This window comes from Selaginella moellendorffii, unplaced genomic scaffold (genome assembly GCF_000143415.4).
Source record: "Selaginella moellendorffii unplaced genomic scaffold, v1.0 SELMOscaffold_32, whole genome shotgun sequence".
In the NCBI taxonomy this organism is placed as follows: Eukaryota; Viridiplantae; Streptophyta; class Lycopodiopsida; order Selaginellales; family Selaginellaceae; genus Selaginella; species Selaginella moellendorffii.
The window spans coordinates 1,438,668-1,460,635 of NW_003314293.1; the positions used below are offsets into that span (position 1 = coordinate 1,438,668).

General features: G+C 46.2%; 3 protein-coding genes across 3 annotated transcripts; 1 reads left to right on the top strand and 2 right to left on the bottom strand.

Annotated features, from left to right (window-relative positions):
* Positions 1 to 2,254: 2,254 nt before the first annotated feature.
* Positions 2,255 to 3,682, bottom strand: LOC9638521 (chaperone protein dnaJ 13). The gene is made up of 9 exons (XM_024681768.1): positions 3,516 to 3,682; positions 3,351 to 3,465; positions 3,113 to 3,297; positions 2,981 to 3,065; positions 2,867 to 2,920; positions 2,728 to 2,808; positions 2,594 to 2,671; positions 2,322 to 2,546; positions 2,255 to 2,266 (listed from the first exon to the last, which is right to left on the bottom strand). Exons 1-7 carry the CDS (start codon positions 3,680 to 3,682, stop codon positions 2,645 to 2,647), a joined length of 714 nt encoding a protein of 237 aa, XP_024537536.1. The 3' UTR covers positions 2,255 to 2,266; positions 2,322 to 2,546; positions 2,594 to 2,644.
* A 3,181-nt stretch (positions 3,683 to 6,863) lies between these two features.
* Positions 6,864 to 9,433, top strand: LOC9638522 (GDSL esterase/lipase At4g10955). Its single transcript, XM_024681769.1, has 6 exons — positions 6,864 to 6,949; positions 7,084 to 7,219; positions 7,392 to 7,619; positions 7,711 to 7,787; positions 8,419 to 8,806; positions 8,867 to 9,433. Exons 1-6 carry the CDS (start codon positions 6,864 to 6,866, stop codon positions 9,431 to 9,433), a joined length of 1,482 nt encoding a protein of 493 aa, XP_024537537.1.
* Positions 9,434 to 15,933: 6,500 nt separating this feature from the next.
* LOC9638523 (GDSL esterase/lipase At4g10955) lies at positions 15,934 to 16,521 on the bottom strand. Its single transcript, XM_024681770.1, has 2 exons — positions 16,442 to 16,521; positions 15,934 to 16,291 (listed from the first exon to the last, which is right to left on the bottom strand). Exons 1-2 carry the CDS (start codon positions 16,519 to 16,521, stop codon positions 15,934 to 15,936), a joined length of 438 nt encoding a protein of 145 aa, XP_024537538.1.
* Positions 16,522 to 21,968: the final 5,447 nt, after the last annotated feature.

Here is a 21,968-nt window from a genome sequence, read left to right on the forward strand (position 1 = left end):
CGTCGATCCGCGGCGGCCCCAGCGCTTCCTCGGCGATCCCTGGCCACGGCGCAAGCTCTTCCTCCTCCACATCGATCCCGCGTTCTCTCGATCCAGGGCCTTCAAGCTCCGTAATATTCTTCCCACGCTCCAGGGGCGAGGATCCGAGCAGCTCCAGCGCCACAGCACCCGGCGGAGGTAATCCGAGCAGCTCCAGCGCCGTAATATCGATGCCGAGCTCTGGCGAGGCCGAATCGAGCACTCGCGGCCGTCGCGGCGAGGGTCCGAGCTCTTCCAGGGCCGAAATATCAAGCGTGGAGAATCCGAGCTCTCGCGCTCCGGAGAATCCGAGCTCTTCCGACAGTGCTGACGCGGCCCCGAACGCGAGCGATTCCGACACTGGCGACATTTCTACTGTCGAGGACGAATGGCGGCGCGCTCTCAAAGGCAAAGCCAAGGTGATCGATTCCACGCCAAGCAGCAGCAGTCTTTCCTCCGCTGGAACCCTCCTCGTCGCCATTCCCGCATTCTCTTCTCCTCCAAATCTTCCGCCAGCGCCATCACCGCCATCACCGCGACCAAGTTGCTGCCGTAAGTGGTTCTGCGGCTGCAACATCCTCTAGATTCTTTCTCCTGCTCGCAAGCCTCGATCTTTTTGCAGCTCTTTTTCCATCGATTGATCGACGAGAAGATCACTGGAAATAACCATCGCTCTTGTAAGTTTCATGGCATTTAGTGTTCTTGGTTATCGGATAACTCTTTCTATTTGCCAGGAGATCTCTTGTTGCCTACCGTACACACCTTGCCGTACTCGAGCTTGCGCGTTCGCCACGTAGTAGAGAATATCCCACGGGACAGAGTATCTAATGGAGGAAAGGAAATGGTAGCTGCGAGGGCAATGGCGGCAGGGCTCCCGGCCTGTTCTTCTTCAGGTAAGCTCTTTAGGATGTCATTCCAGCAGCTAGACCATAGACCCACTCGATCTCTCTTTTCCTTGCATGGTGGAGCAGCCTTTTCTCTTGGGACGATACTGGCACCGCAATTTCCAGTCAGCTCTTCCGCTTGACAAAGATTTCCTGCCATCGCTTCCGGTTTAGGGTTTAACCCTAAACCCTAAACCCTAAACCCTAAATCCGTCCACTCTACTCTTGGATTTCGTCTCGCAGCGCAAGGAAGAAAAGCTCGGTGGTATCTTTTGCTCGGCTACTCACGCTGGCGGCGATGATTCAAGCTCATCAAAGACTTCCAGAGCCACTCGGCCGCCGAAAGATCCACAGTCGATCCGAGAGAAAGCTCTGGCTTTCGTGGACAAGCAGGCCGGTTTCCTGTGGCTACTCGGTCCAGTGCTGGCAACCTCGGCAGTGGTCCTCCCGACGCTCTCACTCTCCCTGATCGATCTCCTCCAGGCCAACTTCTGGATCGGGCTTGGCACCGTCTTCGCCCTCGACTTGATCTACGTGCTCGCCGCCGACGCCTTCTTCGTCTTCGCGGACAAATGCGGCCACCAGCAGAGCGTCCCGGGTGAGCTCCCGCCCTGGGAGATCCTCGGCTATCCCAAAGGTCTGCCTCAAGTCTGGGACTACACCACGTACGCGGGTATTGGAGTGGGCAGCGTTTGCTCTGGTGATGTCCATCTTTTCGGGAAAGCCGGGCGTGGCTCTCGCGGTGTTTGGCCCCTACTTGGCGTTCATCCTCGTCCAGGCGGCGTACGAGCGGCTGCTTTGCAAGGAGAGGCTGCCAACTTATCCACTGGTGGCGGCGGTGTATACCATGTATCGGTTTCGGCAGCTGGGGCGGGCGATGGAGCTGCTCGGTGCGTTTGGAGCTGGGTGGGCAGCGTGAGAGTGTTGATGGCCATCTGGACCTTTTATCTCGCCACCTTTCTCTCGCAGTTGCCATGGCTGTATTGCACTTGGAACGCGAATAAAATCTCTTAGAATGTAAGAGAGCTTCTTTTTAGTGCTTTGAGAATGTGAGAATCCATACCTGGTGGTGGTGGTGGCTCCACCTTTGTTATCTGTTGCTACAGTAGAGCATTCCAAGTTGGATGGAGCTTGCTACCTTTTGCTCGCAAAATTTACTTTGAAGAAAGCTTGTGAGCTTCTTGTGGGATCATGAGTTCCTCATAGTCATCGACCAGAGCCTGGACAAAACCACAGTGACATTCTAACGAGAGCGGCTCGGAAAGCCTTACCTTGAACTGTGAGCCTTGGAGGGTGTACGAGACAACCAGCTGCTTTGGCTGGCCCGGGCATGGATCACAAAAGCCCATCAATCCGGCGTGGAGCTGCATGAAACATAGATCAAAACGACACGAGTTCCTCCATGTAGAGAAACTTTACCTTGAGCTGACCAGAGTCGTCGACAAGGAACTGCAGAGGTATGGTCACGTCAATCGTTGGAGGGGTGTCTTCTCCAGACACGTTTCCATCCCGGGCCTTGAGATCGCCGTAAATGGCTTTGGCAATGATCAAGCCTCCTGTCTCCTCCGCTTTCGCAACTTTACAATGAGCAACGTTTTTCAAAAGATCTTGAGCCTTTTCGGCGTTTGCCCGAGACTCTTGAACCTGTTAATCCTGGTCAGGGACACTGAAATTAACAGCCTTCTACAGACCTGTGTTACTGTCGACTTTCGCTGTTCCAGCTTCTTCGCTTCTGCTCTCTTTTAGAAATACGGCTTAAAGACGTACTTCTGCGAGCACGAAAGACAAACAGATTACCAGAGGTTCGAGGTCTTCATAAATGTACCTTGAGAACAACATATAGAGTCGATGGTAAGAGAAGTGCACCAAGTGCCACTACCGGATCAAAACGCGCTGCAAGTAAAAGCTGCACAGGACGAGGAACCATATAACACAAGAAAGAAAGTACTCGTGAAACTGCTAACCGGCACGACGAACTTCTGGCCACCTCGAGTGAACCTGAATTTCCAAGACACTCCCTGCAGCACAAGCGCAGATTACTAGAAGGCCTATATAACAAAAAAACAGATAACAAGTACCTGAAGGCCTATCACGCAGAACATTCCAGCCGAGCTATGGTCAGAGATACTTCTCTCACCACCAATCTCGAGCTCAACACCAGTACTGCATAGATATTCTAGTTACCAAATGACTTTCACAGATGAGCATACCTCCCAAGTCGAGCGCTAACTTTCCCCTTGGACTTGCCAGACAGTTGCCTGGTGACTTGGCCACTGATTCCTGCCGCTGCTGGACCGGCTTTGATCTCAGAGCTTATCGAGTTTTTGGTTCCTTTGTGTTGCCAGCCCAGAACTAAACCCGCTTGATTCGGATCAGGACCAAGAAAGAGCAAAAGCTGAGCATTCAAATCTCAGTATAATGAAAAACAGAAGACCACAAACTCCTTACAGTTGCGGTCGTGTTTTCAGCGATCTGCCTCGTCCATGATTCACCCAGAGTTACGTGTCCACTCCGCAGCAAGTAAGAGAGGCTAAGCGTGCCCGATGAATGAGACGATATTTGCCTGATCTTTCCAAGTTTAAACCTCAGAAAACCACAAGCAACAGAAAATACCTGGTGATCTGCCAGTTCAAAACCGACCGAAGTCCCAAAGTCGCCATGAACTCCAGAGACGTAGCCGGGCAATATTGGTGGCGAAGCACTCCAGTCATGGAGCCTCCTCCCATGTTTCTTCGAAGAAACATGTTGCCACCCGCAAGAACTGTGTCTTTCTTAGACATCTGCGCTTGAATTTGCGTGGTCATTCCCATCCTGCATAGCTGCTTCAAGTCAGAACACTCGAAAGAAAGAAGAAGAAACAAAGCTCGAAGAGAGTGAAACACCAAGCTTACGCAGTAAGCGCAGCCCCTTTGAGAAGAGACGATCGCATGGCCTTGACGAGCGAGAGATAGATGACCATCGATCTTGAGTGTAGAATGTGAGACGCGAGCTTCTGCTCCACCTTCCGTGCCTGGAGCTTCTCGTACTCGTTTCTTACCTCCTCCCTCGTCTTGAGCTTGACCAAGCTCCAGGGATGGGAGGTGGTGGTGACGCTGGGAGGGGAAGTAGAGCTTCCTGAATCTAAATAAGAAACAAATAGTAAGATATAAACAATACAATTGAGATCAATACATACCACTTCTTCAATCTTGCTCCATTCGTTAAGGGTGTGTTTGTATGTTTTAAATCTTCCTTGCCAAACTAGAGCCACGAAAAACAATTCACCTGCTCGCATTGCTAATGTTCCCACCCAATGCTCTTTAGAACGTTTAAATTTTACTACACATACTTGTGTAGTGAGAACACCAACTTAGCTAGTCACATATTCGTCATGTGGCACAACTAAACCACCTAAAAAGAAATGTATGAAAAAATCCATTCGAAAACAAGAAACCAGAAATTAACATTCTGTACACACTCTTGCATTAATTAGCTTATTTTAATGTTAATTTCTGGTGTGAACAAGTTAGCATTAAATTTAATAGTTAAATTAAAGTTTACAAATTTAATCTAATAATGTAATGGTATGAATGAATTGCTTTCTCGGGTTCCTTTTTTCGGTTTTTCTCTCATTAACGATTCTTGACAATAGCGGCCCAAGAACTCTAACGGCTTTAGTGGTGGCAGCAGCAGCGGAATTCTTAGGTGCATTCCCTTTTTTTCCTTTCCTATTAGAAACGTTGTGTTTTATTTTTCTAGATGGATCTTCTAAGTCTTAAAAGGCTTGTTAGAGATACAATCCACTACGAAATTTTCCGAAGGTGGGAATCACGGGGGTTTTGATTAAATAATTATTAATTAATTAATTAATTAATTAAATATTAAATTTAATGCTAACTTGTTCACACCAAAAATTAACATTAAAATAAGCTAATTAATGCAAGAGCGCGTACAGAATGTTAATTTCTGGTTTCTTGTTTTTGAATGGATTTTTTCATACATTTCTTTTTAGGTGGTTTAGTTGTGCCACATGACGAGTATGTGACTGGCCAAGTTAGTGTTCTCATTACACAAGTATGTGTAGTGAAATTTGAACGTTCTAGGGAGCATTGGGTGGGAACATTAGCAACTTATTTTTAATTCTTCTATTCACAAAACTAACTAATGATCTTTTTAAATGTACTGAATATACATAAATATACATACATATATATGTATGTATGTATAGCTAAGTTTTATTACATTTAAAAAGATCATTAGTTAGTTTTGTGAATAGAAGAAATAAAAATAAGTGTATAATAGATGTAACAATCACAATTGTGAAAAATTTAAATAACACATAATATTAGTTAAAATAATTTAATATTTTCTTTTCTTTTTGGTATGATTAGTTAAATAAATCATCTAAGAGAAACTACAAAATTGTGTTTATAAATTATGCTTATAAATTACATTGGTACATTTAATTTAAGTATTTTAGAAAAAGTTTAAGGTTGAAAAGAAAATTAAAAGTTAATAAAACTGTGGTTGGTATTGTAATGTTAATTTATGAAATTTAATAGAAGAATTTAATAAAGTAAACTATATTATAATTTTAAACTATAAAAATTTCAAATATAAAAGAATGGTGATTTCCATATAACTATATGGTGATTAATGGTGATTAAGAGTGAGTCAATAATAAAAATTTATTTTAAAGTATCTCAATCTATGTTCTGTTAATGTTTACATGTTTTCAGACTAAAAAATACTACTGAAAAAGAGAAAACTATGTTGCTTTTAGGCCTATTCAAAAGCCTAAAAACTAAAAGATTATGTGAATTTAGATTTCAAGTTAATAAAATAATAATCAACTATAAATATTTAAATTTTAAATTTATTATTTATAAACTAAAACACTTATTTTTATTTAAATCTGTATTAATTTTACAAACAAAAAAAACAAAACATAGCAAAAATATTATGTAAATGCCTAAAGCTACAATGTTAACCAAGCATTCCTAATTTTCTTTATTCTTTATTATTAAAAATACTTATTTATTGTTAATAAAAATCCAAAATTATTAATATCAAAAGAATTTACTTTTTAAAAAACTTTATTAAAAATAATTAATCTAAAACTCTATTTTAGATGGCTGAATGCTTCGAAGGTCTGTCATGGAGATGTCCAGGCTAGGTGTGTACAGCAGCCTGGCAAGGACTCCTCATCTGCCAAGGACTTAAGACTGAATTCCTGGCACACAAAGCTTCACCGAGCTAGAGATGGTGTTCTACTTGTGAATGCCTGGCTCCATGAATTGGAGAAAGGAACTTCGGTGGAAGGATAAGCAGTTGCCTGGCAGCGATTCTGGCATCGCCCGAGCAGTGAGCGAGAAGTGGGAAGAACTCACATTGAGGATAAGCGTGAAATCATGGAAAAACATTGGAGCAGTTGCAACAGCTCTTGGATGGTGATCACCAGCCGCGCATTTACGACCAGAGTTCCGTGATGTAATCCTCGAGTCGTTTTCGTGTTTGACGAGGCAGGGGGTTTGAACGAAACCCGCTCAGAGTTTTGTTTCCGTGGAATGCCAGCTTTGCGCTGGACTCAACCGCGAAGCTTTTGCCGAGAAAGAGCGACGAGGACAACAGCAGCTCGCCGAGAAAGTGCGGCGAGGACAGGCGAGCCGTTTTCGTGTTTGACGAGGCAAGGGGTCTGAACGAAACCTCAGCTCCGCGGGGCGCTCAGAGTTTTGTTTCCGTGGAATGCCTACTTTGTGCTCATGCTGGACAACCGCGAAGTTTTTGCCAAGAAAGAGTGACGAGGACAACAGCAGCAGGGCCTTGAAGACCGGGAGATGCTTATTGCCTCCGATCTACTTCTTGCTAACTTTGCAACTAGACATGCTCAAGCCGGGCCTGAGCGTTGCGGAGTATAGTTCTTCGTCAACCTGGATGAAGTATGGAAGGCCTGTGCGGGCCGCCAGAATAGGATAGGGTGAAATGGGAATCAGTAATGAGTTCGCCATTGAAGGCAAGGTGACAGAGAGCCAGGGATGGTATTGTTTGCTGCTGCAACAGGCCTGCAGGTGTGTCCTCGCTGCCCGATGGTAGCGTCACATATGAACGTCGTATTACTATGAAAAACAGGTTGTTTGTCGCTCTTCCAGCGACGCCCAGCTGCTAGCCTGCTCAAGTTCAAGAAGTGAAGCGGTATGCTTAGCTGGTACCTTCATCCGATCAAAGTGGTGGTCCCCTGTTCTGCAATTCTTTTGCCGTGCGGGAAGTCCCGGATACTGCAGCGAGATACTTTGCAGGAGGCCTTGCTATCGGGCATCAAGCGGAAAACGATATGCGTGGTGCCGATCTCATTCTTCCTGAGGGGATGACTTGCTGCGTTGTGTCCCTGAAGACGAGGGGCGGTGTCTCATCCGAGCTCACCAAGTGGAAAGTTCTTCCTGTGGTTACCGTGTATGTCAATGCAAGGAGCAAGCAGTTGCGGACACAAAGTCTTGGCTTTTGTGGGATCAGGAGGAGGATAAGAGTGATCTCCAGCTGACATGCTATGGCCTTGATGGCAACTTCGGTTACCTGTCAAGGGAGGTGAGGGGCCTGCTCAAGAACATACTCGTAACCAGGCCGGATCCCCTTAAAGGTGCGGGAAGCGGAGTGGATCAAGCAAATGCTGCCGTTTCAGTGCGAGGCAGACTTCGTCGTGTCTCCGGCGGCAGGCATGAGTCTATGCTCATGGATTACTCGGTTTCACGGAGAAGTTGATCTCGAGTTAGTACTTGCTCTATCTCGTACTCTTGGTTCAATTAACTGTGATCGGAGCTCGAAGTAATACTAGTTCGCTGCTTACGCTTTGCTCTCTGTGCTGTTACTTTGGCTTGATTTTGGATCTACTCACGGAAGAGAAGCTACCAGGTATGCTTGTAATGTTCGAGCTCGACCTTTATTATTTTGTAGATTACTTATGGTGTGATGTATCATAAATGGTAAGTCAGCTCTTTCTTTCTTGTAACTCGCGGATGAGATCCTAAACATAGTATACAACGAAAGGTTTATTGCAACTTCTAGAAAAAGATTCGGTATGAACCATATGAGACAGCCGTTCGTCTTAACAATGGTTGTCTCTTATGTTTCCGACATTTCCAAAGACAAGCCTAGGGTAGCTTGAAAATTTGGCTGAAGTGTGTGATTTTGGCAGTAGAATCCCGTTTCGATTGATTCCAATCGCCCCCGAGAGAATTCTCAGCTACCCTAGGCTTGTCTTTGGATCATAGCCTTTCATTTGTCCCATTTTGGTGTCTCTTTCGTTCACTTGCGTGCTAAGGGCTGATTGATAAGTAGCTAGAGTTATTTCGATGGCTAGTCTTTAGTGGATTGGTCCTCACTTCTCCATTCTTTTTTTTTTTGTTGTTTCGCAAAGCTTGCTTGGGCTTTTGTCTACTTTTTTGTTTCATTGCTGCTAAAGACTTGGTCCGGCTAGAGTTCTCGTCCTTTAAAAGCTTTTTATCTCGAGTCTTCGGGAGTTCTTACCATACATTCTTTCCAGGGATGTTCCGGACGACAAAAGAGCAATCTTGGCATGCCTTGTGTCAAGCGTGTACTCACTCCAGCACGACAGAGCGAAAAACTACACAGGAACTCCGCAAGCTCTCGCTCCTCCCTGGTGGACGTCCTTCAACTACGAGCTCCTCGACGTGATCCTCGGCAATGACAAGCTCCGGATCAACGGCGCAGTGTTCGTGTGGAACTACAAAAACCACTGGAAGCCTGCCAGAGCTCCGATGGTGGTCCTGGCGCTCAGAGGCACGGACAGCGTAACCAGCGACTACATCGTCGACTTCAAGATCGCCAACCAGGAGCTTTACAAGACAGGCAGGTTCACAGCCGCGTACAACGCTCTCCGAAACGCCGTCGCATGGCATGGCAAGGACAACGTTTGCATTACGGGGCACTCGCTCGGAGCAGCGGTGGCGCTCTCCGCCGCTCGGATGATGGCATCGCATGGCCAGTTCGTCGAGGCTCATCTCTTCAATCCGCCATTCTCGTCCTCGACCGCTCCATACAAGTCACTCTTCGGTGCTGAGACTTACAGCAATCTCCAAGAGGTTTACACCGTTGCAAAGGCCGGGCTCGTCAACTTACTGGTGGATGCCGCAAAGAGAAGGGAGTCCGAGGCAGAGTTTGCGGCACTTGGAAGCTGGTACCCGGACATGTATGTTCATCCCAGTGATCCGGTATGCTCGGGCTTTCTCGAGCACTTCAAGAACTATCAGTATATGCTACAGGGGAAGTACGCGAGATTGGCGATGCCTCACGAATCCATCCGGGGCGTGCTCTGCTCCTCCAAAGCGAAGCCGCATCACCTCATCCCCTCGGCAAGGCTTCACGTCCCAGCGGATGAAGGCAAAGCTGCGAGTGCTCGAGACGCTCATTCTCTTACACAGTGGTGGTCGGATGGAGCAGTCGTTCAGGTGCAATTTGTCAACTTGACAGGTCAAGAACACTTGGATCATCCGCTGCAAATCCCGTTTGGGGGGATAAGCTATGAACCTATGGTGTAGTCCGCGGCAATGATTTGATGGTACATATTTTCTCTGTGCTCAAAGAACCCGAGAAAAAAGATTTTTATTTTTTCCTGTGCTAGAAGAGAACGCGGCGTGTTTTCGACGTTCAATCTGACTGGAAGAACGTCACAGGTGGATGTTTACCACGTCATGACTTTACAATGAACACTTTCATTGTCTTGCTCGAGCCAAAGCCTTCAAAGTAAGTTTGCTCGCGTTTGTTTTTGTTAGATGGTTAAAGAGAGAACGAGGCCGGATAATGAGGGTTGGCGATTTCAACTAGAGAAGCACAAGCCAGTGAGAAGAAGCTGAGCTTCCCGAAAATGAGATTTTTTAATCGATGAAGCGTCACTCTGCTTCCATGCTATGAGAAGGGTTTGCTCGAGGACATGGAAGGTAATCTTGTTCCATTTGGGGCATCCCTTTTGCAGTACTATAAGGTGCTTCTCGCCACTCTTCTAGGCATTGCCCTTGTGATGAAGAAACGGAGAAAAGAAGCGCCTGTGTTGCTGCAAGACGACATTTTGGAGACGGTTCTCAGCTATGTGGACCTGGCCACACTAGCGACCTCATGCTCCGCCGTTTGCAAGTCATGGAACGCCATCATCGGCGATCCATCCTTTCGCCGCCGCTGGTGCCAAAACAGTGTTGCGGCTTATGACTAGCTCCTTCGGCTACGGCGAGCGTTGCCACGCCTGGGATCCATCACGGCCCCAACGCAGCGTGGAGTTTCCGTTGCCCCACAAAACGGAAGAATTTCCTAACGCTCAAGTGGTTGCTTCCGCGGGTGGCCTGGTATGCGTCTTCAGGACGCACAGGGGCATGGTTGATCCTGCTGATGATGTGTTTCACCTGGTGGTGGGGAATCCAGTGACCCAAGAGTGGAGCGAACTACCACCGCTCCATTGGGAGGACAGAGAAAGATGCACTTTAGCGGGAGTGATCGACTTTGCCATGTTCGTCGACAAGAATGGCTTCAAAGTCGGTCTGCACTACACCGCTGTCGACTTCTCAGGCCACTGGTGCTGCATCTACGACTCGGCAACGCGCTCCTGGTCTTCTCTCCCCAAGCTCCCGTTCTCGCCAGCCTACGTCAAAATGAAGGCGCAGCGGCTTTCAGATTACAGCGTGGACATGGCACCCCCTGCTGTATTCCCAGGCTTGGACGATTACTTCTACGATCTCACCATCCTGGGATTTTACGACTTTGGCCGCGCCAGGTGGAGCACCGGGGAACTCGTGCGCAGCCTGAGGATTACAACAGGCCTGGAAGACAAGGTTGACCCGGATGGAGAGATCCTGCGCTGCGTTTTGCCGTTCCCGGGACTGTGCACCGCGAGGCTGTGGGAGTACAATGGCCAGCGATACCTGGCAAGTGGCTGGGTGTATGCGGGAGGCTACCGCGAGTCAGGGGTGTCCGGAGTTGATGGCTATGGCGTGTGGAAGGTTGACGACAAGGGTGGCTTGGTTGCCGTCTCTGCAAAGACCCATAAATCGATCCTTCGTCAAGTGTACGCTGGGCAGCGCTCTATGGGAGCGGTTTCCCGTTGTTCTGTTCATGCAGAGGCCAATCTGGTGATCTTTTCAGAGACAGGGCTCATGTTTGTTTACGACTTGAGCACAGGGGATTGGGGCGGAGTAGGGGGGCACGTAGATGAATATTCAAAAGCAGTGATTTTTCGCCCGTCCAGAAAGGAGGATGAACGCCACACAAACAGGTAACGAGACTTCCTGGGCTGGCAGGAACACACACACCTGTTTGGAGCATTGGCGAAGTCTGTCTATTATTCAAGAATTATACACATTATGTACATATAAGATTTTGAGATTCTATGTACATAGAAGATTTTGCCTCCCAGAGGATTGCTACTCAACAGTACGGTAGACAGCAGATAAATATTCATGATGGGGATGAAAGTCTGCTTCCTTGCTTTATCGTCAAGTTCTGTGCTAAAATCACGGGAAAACACGCTCTAGATATTTATCTACTTAATAAAGAGAGCATAATCATGCTGTGTTGTGAGATACTTGAGGTTCTCGCAAGTGAAGTTTTGAAAGGGATAGCTTTCTCCACGATGCCCAAACGATTCCACTGTTTGCATAACAATCGATTAAAAAGGATGCTAAATGCTATAATGAGAGATGCGACATAAGTTTGAAAATGGCTACAGAGGGCGAGAAATATCGGGCTGAAAGTAATCCAGGAGCTCGAAGTATCTTTGAGAGAACACTCTCGAGTCCAAGATCAACTATATAACACTAGATAAGAAATGCAGGACGTACTTCTGTATCAAAATGGTTGGCTCTGGAAAAAATAACTAATATGGTTTGCGTTTGTACATGCAGCGGAAGAGAAATGTTGCCGGTGGATTGAACTTCTCCAACCCAAAGCATAGCAAGTAGCTGCTGCAGTAGCCAGGAGGAAGAACAATGTTTCATAGAGAATCTTTCACATTACTTGATGGAAGGATCTTCGTCCAAGCTATACTCCGCTAGTGACCTTACTTGAGAAATTTCGGACTCCAGCGTCGTTCTTTTGACTTTCCAGCTCGAAAGTTCACCAGAATTCACCATCGAGCTGTAAAAGAGAAAAAGAGACCAATGGAGTCTTGGCTGTTGAGAAATTTTAGTTTGTTAAGAATTAAGAACGACGACTAGAAGTTAACTTCCTTGAACTCTCCACTGAAAGTTCCGAGTCGGCGCCTCGGATGGGCGCGCTACGATCATAACACGCGAATTCCAAAGCCTAAAGTCCTTAGCATAAATTTGCTATTCCATTCATTTGATAGATCTCTACTCTATCCCTGTGGACATGACTACAAAATAGATCATGGAGCAAGGTAACTTGTAGAGTGTGGATGTTCTTTAGGATCCGAGCAGGAGGAACAGGAGGAGCTTCTCCAGCTCATGAACAAGGAGTATTTCCTCAAGAAGTTGGTCACGAACAAGCATCTGAGAACGTTCGACTCAACGAGTTTCTCAAACCGGTAAAATAACTCCTTGCGAATCATACATTTCCTCTTCTAACTTAAAACTGGACACTCGTTGGAGATCAAATACATACTTTCACCAGGACTCCATCCGGAAACTTGGGCGTCGTCAAGTTGTGTGGAGACGCCAGGGGAGCCGTCACGCTACAATGGCGTTCTTCTTGGAGATCCGAGGACAAGGACTCTGCTAGTGTATAATGTTCACTATCCAACCATATAAGCACTACGGATCTCTAAAGATATTTATAATTATATTTTCATGTAAGTGGGAATTTCTGTTAGTCCTGAATGCAGGAAAGCAGTACAGGAGATCACACAGATGGTAGAAGAAGGTAGCAACAAACTGCAAGTCTCTTACAAGAGAAAGGAAGTCAACGTCATTGAGCTGTAAAACGAGAGAACAGAAGCAATCGATACCTTTTTTGCAAGAAACAGAGATTTTACTACTATTGCACTCCTTATGTGAGAAAAGAGCTTCTAGATTGACTTAACATCTTGTCCCATATTCATTTTATTAGGTGGCATTGAGTTGCTTTGTCCAGATACAAGTCACGACTTTGTTTTTCCAGATGGCATATGCAGGCAGATCGGGAATTCCTAGTATATAAACTGAAAACAAGCTGAAGGAAACGATATTGATGTTAAAGACACTATGGGGCAGAATTGGGATACTTCCAAATGAATGCTGCACACACACACACACACATACCCCTTTCTTTTTCAGAGGCATAAGCTTTCAGGAATCGATTAAAAGTTTGGTGTAAAGTATTTAGCTCCAAGGTTGTAGACGACGAGGCTTGAAAGAAGGGGAAAACAATGCGATCGTCACGTATAAATTTCCAGTAGGTTTGCATTTCCTTTATCCTCTTATCTTGAGTATGCCTAAAAAGCATTACCAATTCTTTGAAGCATGCTGCCACGTATATTCAGATAACTATTACTCAAGATCAGTAAGGCAACATCAAGAAGAACAAACTTACCAGAAATCTCCCGTCCTCCTTAGTTCCTGTTTACAGCACTAACATCTGGAAATGTCCCGGGACCAAAAAAATTATTGATGACCAGCAACAAAAAGACACCACTCTTTTGATCCTCTTAGGAGCGCCAAAGTGTAAATAGCTAATGAAGGCCCACGGGTACGTAGATTTGTACATGAAAGAGCGGCTTTGCTCGTAGTTAATGGCGTCTTTTGGTTCTCTTTGGCAACATTCATCCCAGGGTTTCTTTCTTGTGTTTCTAATTCTTTTTTTCTTTTAGACACGAACAAAAGGATGACAGAAACGTCAAATGTGGTATGTAATGTTTTACCATGAAAGAGAAGATACAGAAAAGAGAAAAGCTTCGATTTTAGTTTAGACCACGGCCGCAGCAGCGTGAGATCTTCGGTGCAGAGGCCTCGAATCCAACCTACGAATATGACCAGCGGATCATGAGGCATTCATTGGTTTGAAGAGCAGACTTTCATCTCCATCATGAATATTTATCTGCTGTCTACCGTATTGTTGAGCAGCAATCCTCTGGGAGGCAAAATCTTCTATATACACATCCTAGCCCTATTGGTTTAGGGTTTTACAAAATCTTAGAATCTCAAAATCTTTTATGTACAAAATGTGTATAATTATTGAATAATAGACAGACTTTGCCAATGCTCCAAACAGGTGTGTGCGTTCCTGCCAGCCCAGGAAGTCTCGTTAACTTACAGACTAGCTCAGGATTAACAATACCTGTTTGTGTGGCGTTCATCCTCCTTTCTGGATCATCTAGGTGCCCTGAGGGACGGGCGAAAAATCACTGCTTGTGAATATTCATCTACGTGCCCCCCTACTCCGCCCCAATCCCCTGTGCTCAAGTCGTAAACAAACATGATCCCTATCTCTGAAAAGATCACCAGATTGGCCTCTGCATGAACAGAACAACGGAAAACCGCTCCGAAAAAGCGCTGCCCAGCGTACACTTGACGAAGGATCGATTTATGGGTCTTTGCAGAGACGGCAACCAAGCCACCCTTGTCGTCAACCTTCCACACGCCATAGCCATCAACTCCGGACTCCCCTGCCTCGCGGTAGCCTCCCGCATACACCCAGCCACTTGCCAAGTATCGCTGGCCATTGTACTCCCACAGCCTCGCGGTGCACAGTCCCGGGAGCGGCAAGACGCAGCGCAGGATCTCTCCATCCGGGTCAACCTTGTCTTCCAGGCCTGTTGTAATCCTCAGGCTGCGCACGACTTCCCCGGTGCTCCACCTGGCGCGGCCAAAGTCGTAAAATCCCAGGATGGTGAGATCGTAGAAGTAATCGTCCAAGCCTGGGAATACAGCAGGGGGTGCCACGTCCACGCTGTAATCTGAAAGCCGCTGCGCCTTCATTTTGACGTAGGCTGGCGAGAACGGGAGCTTGGGGAGAGAAGACCAGGAGCGCGTTGCCGAGTCGTAGATGCAGCACCAGTGGCCTGAGAAGTCGACAGCGGTGTAGTGCAGACCGACTTTGAAGCCATTCTTGTCGACGAACATGGCAGAGTCGATCACTCCCGCTAAAGTGCATCTTTCTCTGTCCTCCCAATGGAGCGGTGGTAGTTCGCTCCACTCTTGGGTCACTGGATTCCCCACCACCAGGTGAAACACATCATCAGCAGGATCAACCATGCCCCTGTGCGTCCTGAAGACGCATACCAGGCCACCCGCGGAAGCAACCACTTGAGCGTTAGGAAATTCTTCCGTTTTGTGGGGCAACGGAAACTCCACGCTGCGTTGGGGCCGTGATGGATCCCAGGCGTGGCAACGCTCGCCGTAGTCGAAGGAGCTAGTCATAAGCCGCAAGGATTCCTTGTGGCCACTGTTTTGGCACCAGCGGCGGCGAAAGGATGGATCGCCGATGATGGCGTTCCATGACTTGCAAACGGCGGAGCATGAGGTCGCTAGTGTGGCCAGGTCCACATAGCTGAGAACCGTCTCCAAAATGTCGTCTTGCAGCAACACAGGCGCTTCTTTGCTCCTTTTCTTCATCACAAGGGCAATGCCTAGAAGAGTGGTGAGAAGCACCTTATAGTACTGCAAAAGGGATGCAAATGGACGAGCAAACCCTTCTCGTAGCATAAAAAACCTAACTTCCGCGGAAGCAGAGTGACGCTTCATCGATTAAAAAATCTCATTTTCGGGAAGCTCAGCTTCTTCTTTCCCCATTATCTGTCCTCACTGGCTTGTGCTTCTCCAGTTGAGACCGCCAACCCTCATTATCCGGCCTCGTTCTCTCTTTGACCATCTAACAAAAACAAACGCGACCGAACTTACTTTGAAGCCTTTGGCTCGAGGAGACAATGAAAGTGTTCATTGTAAAGTCATGACGTGGTAAACATCCACCTGTGACGTTCTTCCAGTCAGATTGAACGTCGAAAACACGCCACGTTCTCTTATGGTCTAGCACAGGAAAAAATAAAAACTTTTTTCTCGGGTTCTTTGAGTACAGATGATGTCAAGTTGACAAATTGCACCTGAACGACTGCTCCATCCGATCACCACTGTGTAAGAGAATGAGCGTCTCGAGCACTCGCAGCTTTGCCTTCATCCGCTGGGACGTGAAGCCTTGCCGAGGGGATGAGGTGATGCGGCTTCGCTTTGGAGGAGCAGAGCACGCCCCGGATGGATGCGTGAGGCATCGCCAATCTCGCATACTTCCCCTGTAGCATATACTGATAGTTCTTGAAGTGCTCGAGAAAGCCCGAGCATACTGGATCACTGGGATGAACATACATGTCCGGGTACCAGCTTCCAAGTGCCGCAAACTCTGCCTCGGACTCCCTTCTCTTTGCGGCATCCACCAGTAAGTTGACGAGCCCGGCCTTTGCAACGGTGTAAACCTCTTGGAGATTGCTGTAAGTCTCAGCACCAAAGAGTGACTTGTATGGAGCGGTCGAGGACGAGAATGGAGGAAGCCAACTTGGTGCAGCTGTGGGAGAGAATACAGCAAGCTATTGCCAGCGGGGAGGAATGCCCCACAGGCAATAGGTTTCACGGCCATACTTGTGCAGCCCCATCCCAAATACCACAACCAAGTGACTCGCCCAGAAGCGCGACTTACGTGAATCATCGACCACTGCCATGGTCATGGAATCCACTACTTTGGGTGCTGTCAAGAAAAAGATCCGTGGTCCAGTTAGTCGCGGACTTGTAAGTTGAATGTGACACAGTAGAAGCGGGTAATACTTATTGAAGACTTTCTCTTGGAGGCAGCACTCTAGGATGACTGTCATGAGTTGTGTGTCCTGGTAGAAAAAGAAAAAGAAAAAAACAAAACAAAACCAAAGAACCTTTTTGCTTTCCCGTCAAGGCGAGCCTAGTTTCTGGAATTCGTCTTCGCTGCTCAAGACGATTGTCGCTCAATCCGGCAGCTCTTTAAACATCTACGACCACAAAACAAACGCTTGACCACCGTAGCAAAACATTTCACATACTTACTTTCATAAATCGTGATCACTCGAGCATATCACGACAACAAAAACTATGAAGACATCCATAAGTGAAAATCATTTCTTCAGAACATAAAAAACCAAGAACTTACATGAATAACTTTGCGCCATTGTTTCAACCGTTAAAACAATGATTGATTGATTGATGGGGAATCTTAGCTCTTCTCTTATATCCCAGCCATCAGCGGTATTCGTAAACAGCGTGGAGATGTACTCTTCGCCGCAAGCATAAATTGGATTTCTTGGCAGCCCAGCATCTTGCGTCGTAAGTAAGAATGAGATGCTTGATGCTCGATCGGCCGAGGAACCCGATTCCGAAAAGACAGTCCGTGTGTGGTTGTAAATAGCTCTTGTCACAACTTGCAGTTCCCTGCTCAGAGCTAGCACCAGTATCATTGCCGTGCGCTGTCCTCGCGAAGTCTCGGAGAGTAAACTAAAGACGCTTTACCAGTTTTGTGGGATACTTGCCACCGAAAAATTTATGGTAGTTCTCTGCAGTCGTCTCCGCTTGATGCTGCCCCTGCTTGAAAACTTGCCTGAGGCCTTTCTTATGAAAAGCCACAGATAAGAAACAAGAGACCTGCCCTTCCATGTCCGTCTCGTCACTTGGCATGGAGCCTTGAAATGCAAAGCTCAAGGTCTGGGCAAACTCACGCGTCTCTGGACGACTTCCAACTGTTGTCCTGTATTGACGCCAGTCCGGACCTAGGGGATGGAAAGATCACACACAAGTCTGGGACGTGATGAAAAGAAATCCGGACCTTTCGAGTTCTCCACTGGCTGAGGCCTTGACGCTTGCTCCAGAATAAATGCTCCATGCGGGTCCTTTTGATCAGCGCAGTATATGCATGATCGCAAGAAAAGCGCATATGGATCAGATGTCCGAGCAAACAAGAAGCGGAGCACCTCTCGATGCACCGGATCAGGTTCCTGGAAAGATGAGTTAAATGAAAGAAAAAGAGCAAAGCAAGAAAAGCGAAAGTGAACCTTACGAGCAACAAGTTGTAGAGACGAGTGAGCAAGTCAGCTCCCTTCAGGAAAGCCTTGAGTTTCTCCAGCATTTCATCGCCGGTGGTGGTAAACGCTGTTTTCTCTTCCTCGTCATGGCCACCTGTGGAACAAATCGGTGTGATAGTCCTCACGGCCGAAGCAAACGCCTGATTCAGGAGCCACGGACGAGCGCCGCCAGCCTTCCTCCTGTGAAAGCCGAGGAAGAAGTCTACAAACCGATCGAGCTGGTGCCTGTGCCATCCCCCTCGAGCAAAACACGAGTAGCTTGGCCAAAGCACTGGCGCTGGATGAGAGCCGCCAGAGAGTGAGCAGTGTTATCGACGGCAAAAGCCCTGGAAATTCCGGGAGATCCTTGACGAGCTTTGCCTCCTAAGATCACATTTTCTTCGCAAATTAACTAGATACTAAACGATTGAAGGAGCCTACACTGGAACAAGGAGACGATGGCTGCGGAGCATGTTTGATCGCTCAACGGACGCAAAACTCGCCGCGCTTCTCCCAGCAGTGTGAGATCTTCGGTGCGGAGGAAGTAAGTACATAGGAAAAGCCACAAAACAAGAGACCAACGAACCTTCTCTTCCGGAAGAATAAAGCTCCCTCCATTCGTGGGACACAACACAGTTTCTCTTTTTCGTTTTCTTCCCACTGCAAACGAAAAATAAGTAAAAAGACCAACAAAAAGCTTACTTTCTTAACAGTACCTGAGTGAGCTCCACATGGAACCAAGAGCGCCTGTGAAACTCAGCGTGGCCAATCCAGGCTGCTTCCAATGTTTTGAAGTAAGAACTACCTTTGAGGCTCTTGGTGCTGGTGAAGGCTGGTGGAGGCTGACACTGCTACTCACAAGGAACAAGGCAAAGGATTTAAGTTACCAAAAAAAATAAAAGATCCGAAATAAAAATTCTGCTTTCCTTGGTGGTGGTCTTTATGTTTTATGCTTGCCAAAGAGCAAATAAGGATAGTGCATGAGAAGAATGTATCTCAATCAATACTTTGGAAGTGGTTGCCAAAGTGATGGTGGTGAGCCGTGTGGAGGTGGCAGCGATGGTGGTGGAGATAGTGGCAGCCGAGGTGATGAGTGGTGTGGAGGTGGTAGAGAGATGGCAGCAACTTTGGCGGCAATGGTGATGACATGCATGGTGGTAGTGCCAATTTTGATGGAGGGGATGGTGGTGGAGGTGGTGGTGGAGATGATGGGAGCGGAATGTAAGCTCCTGAGTTTGGACTTCCCGGGAGGTCACCCAGCCCAGTATTATTCACACCCAAGGATGTTTAACTCTAACTATCCCAAGACCCTTAACCGATTGGAAAAGGTGGTGCACTCATGTTCATGCTCTATATTTAAACCCCATGGATCGTCTCTCGAGTTGTTCCCTTTGGTTGCTTACAATCCACCATGCTTCCCTGCAAGCAGGAGCAAACTGGACCAGCCAGATGTCAATCGGAAGCTGAGAGCCGTAGTTTTCCCGAGAGCCTCGCTCTCTTGACACCCTACCCCTTGGGTCGAGCCCAGCAGGAGCAAACTGGACCAGCTAGATGTCAATCAACATATGGTGTGATTCCCTTAGCCAACCAACAGAGTCGGACCCGAGACCCCTCTGATACCAAATGTAAGCTCCTGAGTTTGGACTTCCCGGGAGGTCACCCAGCCCAGTACTATTCACACCCAAGGACGCTTAACTCCAACTATCCCAAGACCCTTAACCGATTGGAAAAGGGGGTGCACTCTTGTTGATGGGCCCTTTCCCTTTATATTTGAACCCCATGGATCATCTCTCGAGTCGTTCCCTTTGGTTGCTTACACGGCAATGGAGAAGATATAAAAAATACAATCCAGAAAATATATTATTACTTCTTTAAATTTCTTTATTCATTGATGTTATTTTTGTATGTTTCGAATTTTTGTTGGTAAGCAAGGGCTATGAAAAACAGTTAACCTCCCTACACAACAAGAGTTTCCACCCAATGCTCTCCCACATGTCTAGATTTCACTATACATAATTATATAGTGTGAATGCTAATTTAGCCACTCCTATACTCATGATGTAACACAACTAAACCACCTAAAAAGAATTATAAAATGAAAAATCCATTCTAAAACAACCTTTTGCAAAGCAATCTCCACTTTAGCATTCAATGCAACTCCAACAACTTGCATTGAAAAAAATTCTAGACAGTTGAAGTTGTCATTGCAAAATACTTTTGGAGGAAGTCCCTTTAAATCCCATCTTAAAAAAATTTCATAAATCCCCTTTAGATCTAAAAGGACCAATTTATAATTTATGGTGGCATGTGGTGCAGTATGGTGGCATGGAAAGGGTTTAGCAAGGCATTTACCAAGATCCATGTGACTAAAGATAATAGTGCTTGTGGTAAGCAAATATATTTCTTTTCAATTAGTAATTTTCTTGTGGCTTTCTTGATTATGAGGCAAATAATGGTTTAAGGCTCAATGTATTACATTTGAGCTATACCCCTGACTGAACATTAGGAAGGAGAACAAGAAAATACGTTTTGTCTTCTCAAATGAAGCGATTATGGATAAAATGTGATCCTTGATCAAGTCAATGTACAAGCCAATGCTGTTGGGAAGTGAAGATTTCTCATCTCAATGGGACAAAATAATGAGAAAGCTGAACAATTTGAAAAAGTACATGTTTTTTTGTTGTTTTTTTTTTGTTTTTGATGTTGTTTTTTAGGCATGAATTCTTTTGTTAATTTTCAATGCTTAATTTATTGCATTGAATAGATTAAGCATTAAAATTGTAAAACTCGTGGATAAAAAGCTCAACTATCTCCCTTAATAATTGATTAATTTTCATATAATAAATCTATATTTTGTTAGTGCTCACATGTTTTTAGATTAAAAAATACCACTAAAAAATAAAAAATTATGTTAATGTAAAACCCATTCAAATGCCTAAAGAGTAACGAAAACAATCCCTCTCAAGAGATTGTGTGATACATATCTCAATTTACTAAAATTTGATATTACCGAACAAAAAAGATTGTTTTCATTGCTCTTTAAACTTTTGGATAATCTAGGATCACACAATCACTTTACTTGAAGAGGCAAAATATATTTTCTCGTTCTCTGATTATGAGGTGAGTAATGGGTTTAGGACTTGATGTATTTATTACATTTGAGCTATACCCAAACAAATATTAGAAAGGATAACAAAAAAAGCTAATATCAATTAAGACTTGGAAAATCCATCTAAAACAATAAAGCACAGCATTTCTAAGGGGAAAGGGAAGGAATCTAAAACAATAAAGCACAGCGTTTCTAAGGAAGGAAGGGAATGTACCTAAGAATTCCACTGCTACTGCCACCGTTAGAGTTGGGCTACTAAAGTTCTTGGGCCATTGTTGTCAAGAATTATTAATAAAAGAAAGAAGGAAAAAGGGGACTGCGCTTGCTAGGGCTTCTTGATCAAGCACTCATGTTGGCCAAATCACCAATGGAAACAAAGAGGAGATCTAGTGCTAGAGTGCATACCTCTTGAGGGAAGCGCTACTCCTCAAAAACCCTAGCGCCCGAAGAGGCAGTTCCCGGGTAGGGTGAGCACGTTCCCGCCCAGAACAGGCGAGCCAGGTGTTAGCCCAGCAGCGCATTCTGGAGGGAATGAACGAGGCCGTGCCCGGGAATGGCCTTAACGGGCTGTGGCGAGACCGTTAATGGACACGTGTAATAACATTATTGGAGAATGAGAGGGTTCTCCAGAACCTCGCAGCTGGCAGCTGGGTTCTGGAGAACCTGGCAGTTGTCAGCCACGTTCTCCAGAATGTGGCTGACAACAATAAAATTCTCATAAAGAACCTGACTCGATCTAACGGCTGCTCAAGTTAACAGGCGAGCCACAGCCCGTTAAGAACTTAGAAATGCCGTCCCCAGTTCGAACCCCACTGGGATTCGAATCACAGAACCCTGCATTTCCCAGGTTACAATTTGCCTTAGCTGCGCATGCCATGAATTTCGCGTTTGGGGGGATAAGCTACGAAGCTATGGTGTAGTCCGCGGCTATGGTTTTATGGTACATATTTTTACTGTGCTCGATTCGAACTGCGAG

Coding starts and splice junctions, on each gene's coding strand:
- LOC9638521 (XM_024681768.1), bottom strand. CDS start 3,682: ATGTCTAAGAAAGACACAGTTCTTGCGGGTGGCAACATGTTTCTTCGA. Junction 3,298..3,350: donor CTGAAAACACGACCGCAACT/GTAAGGAGTTTG, acceptor TTGAATGCTCAG/CTTTTGCTCTTTCTTGGTCC. Junction 3,066..3,112: donor GTTAGCGCTCGACTTGGGAG/GTATGCTCATCT, acceptor ATATCTATGCAG/TACTGGTGTTGAGCTCGAGA.
- LOC9638522 (XM_024681769.1), top strand. CDS start 6,864: ATGGGAATCAGTAATGAGTTCGCCATTGAAGGCAAGGTGACAGAGAGC. Junction 6,950..7,083: donor CTGCTGCAACAGGCCTGCAG/GTGTGTCCTCGC, acceptor CGGTATGCTTAG/CTGGTACCTTCATCCGATCA. Junction 7,788..8,418: donor CACGGAAGAGAAGCTACCAG/GTATGCTTGTAA, acceptor CATTCTTTCCAG/GGATGTTCCGGACGACAAAA.
- LOC9638523 (XM_024681770.1), bottom strand. CDS start 16,521: ATGGCAGTGGTCGATGATTCACGTAAGTCGCGCTTCTGGGCGAGTCAC. Junction 16,292..16,441: donor TTTGGGATGGGGCTGCACAA/GTATGGCCGTGA, acceptor TGAGACTTACAG/CAATCTCCAAGAGGTTTACA.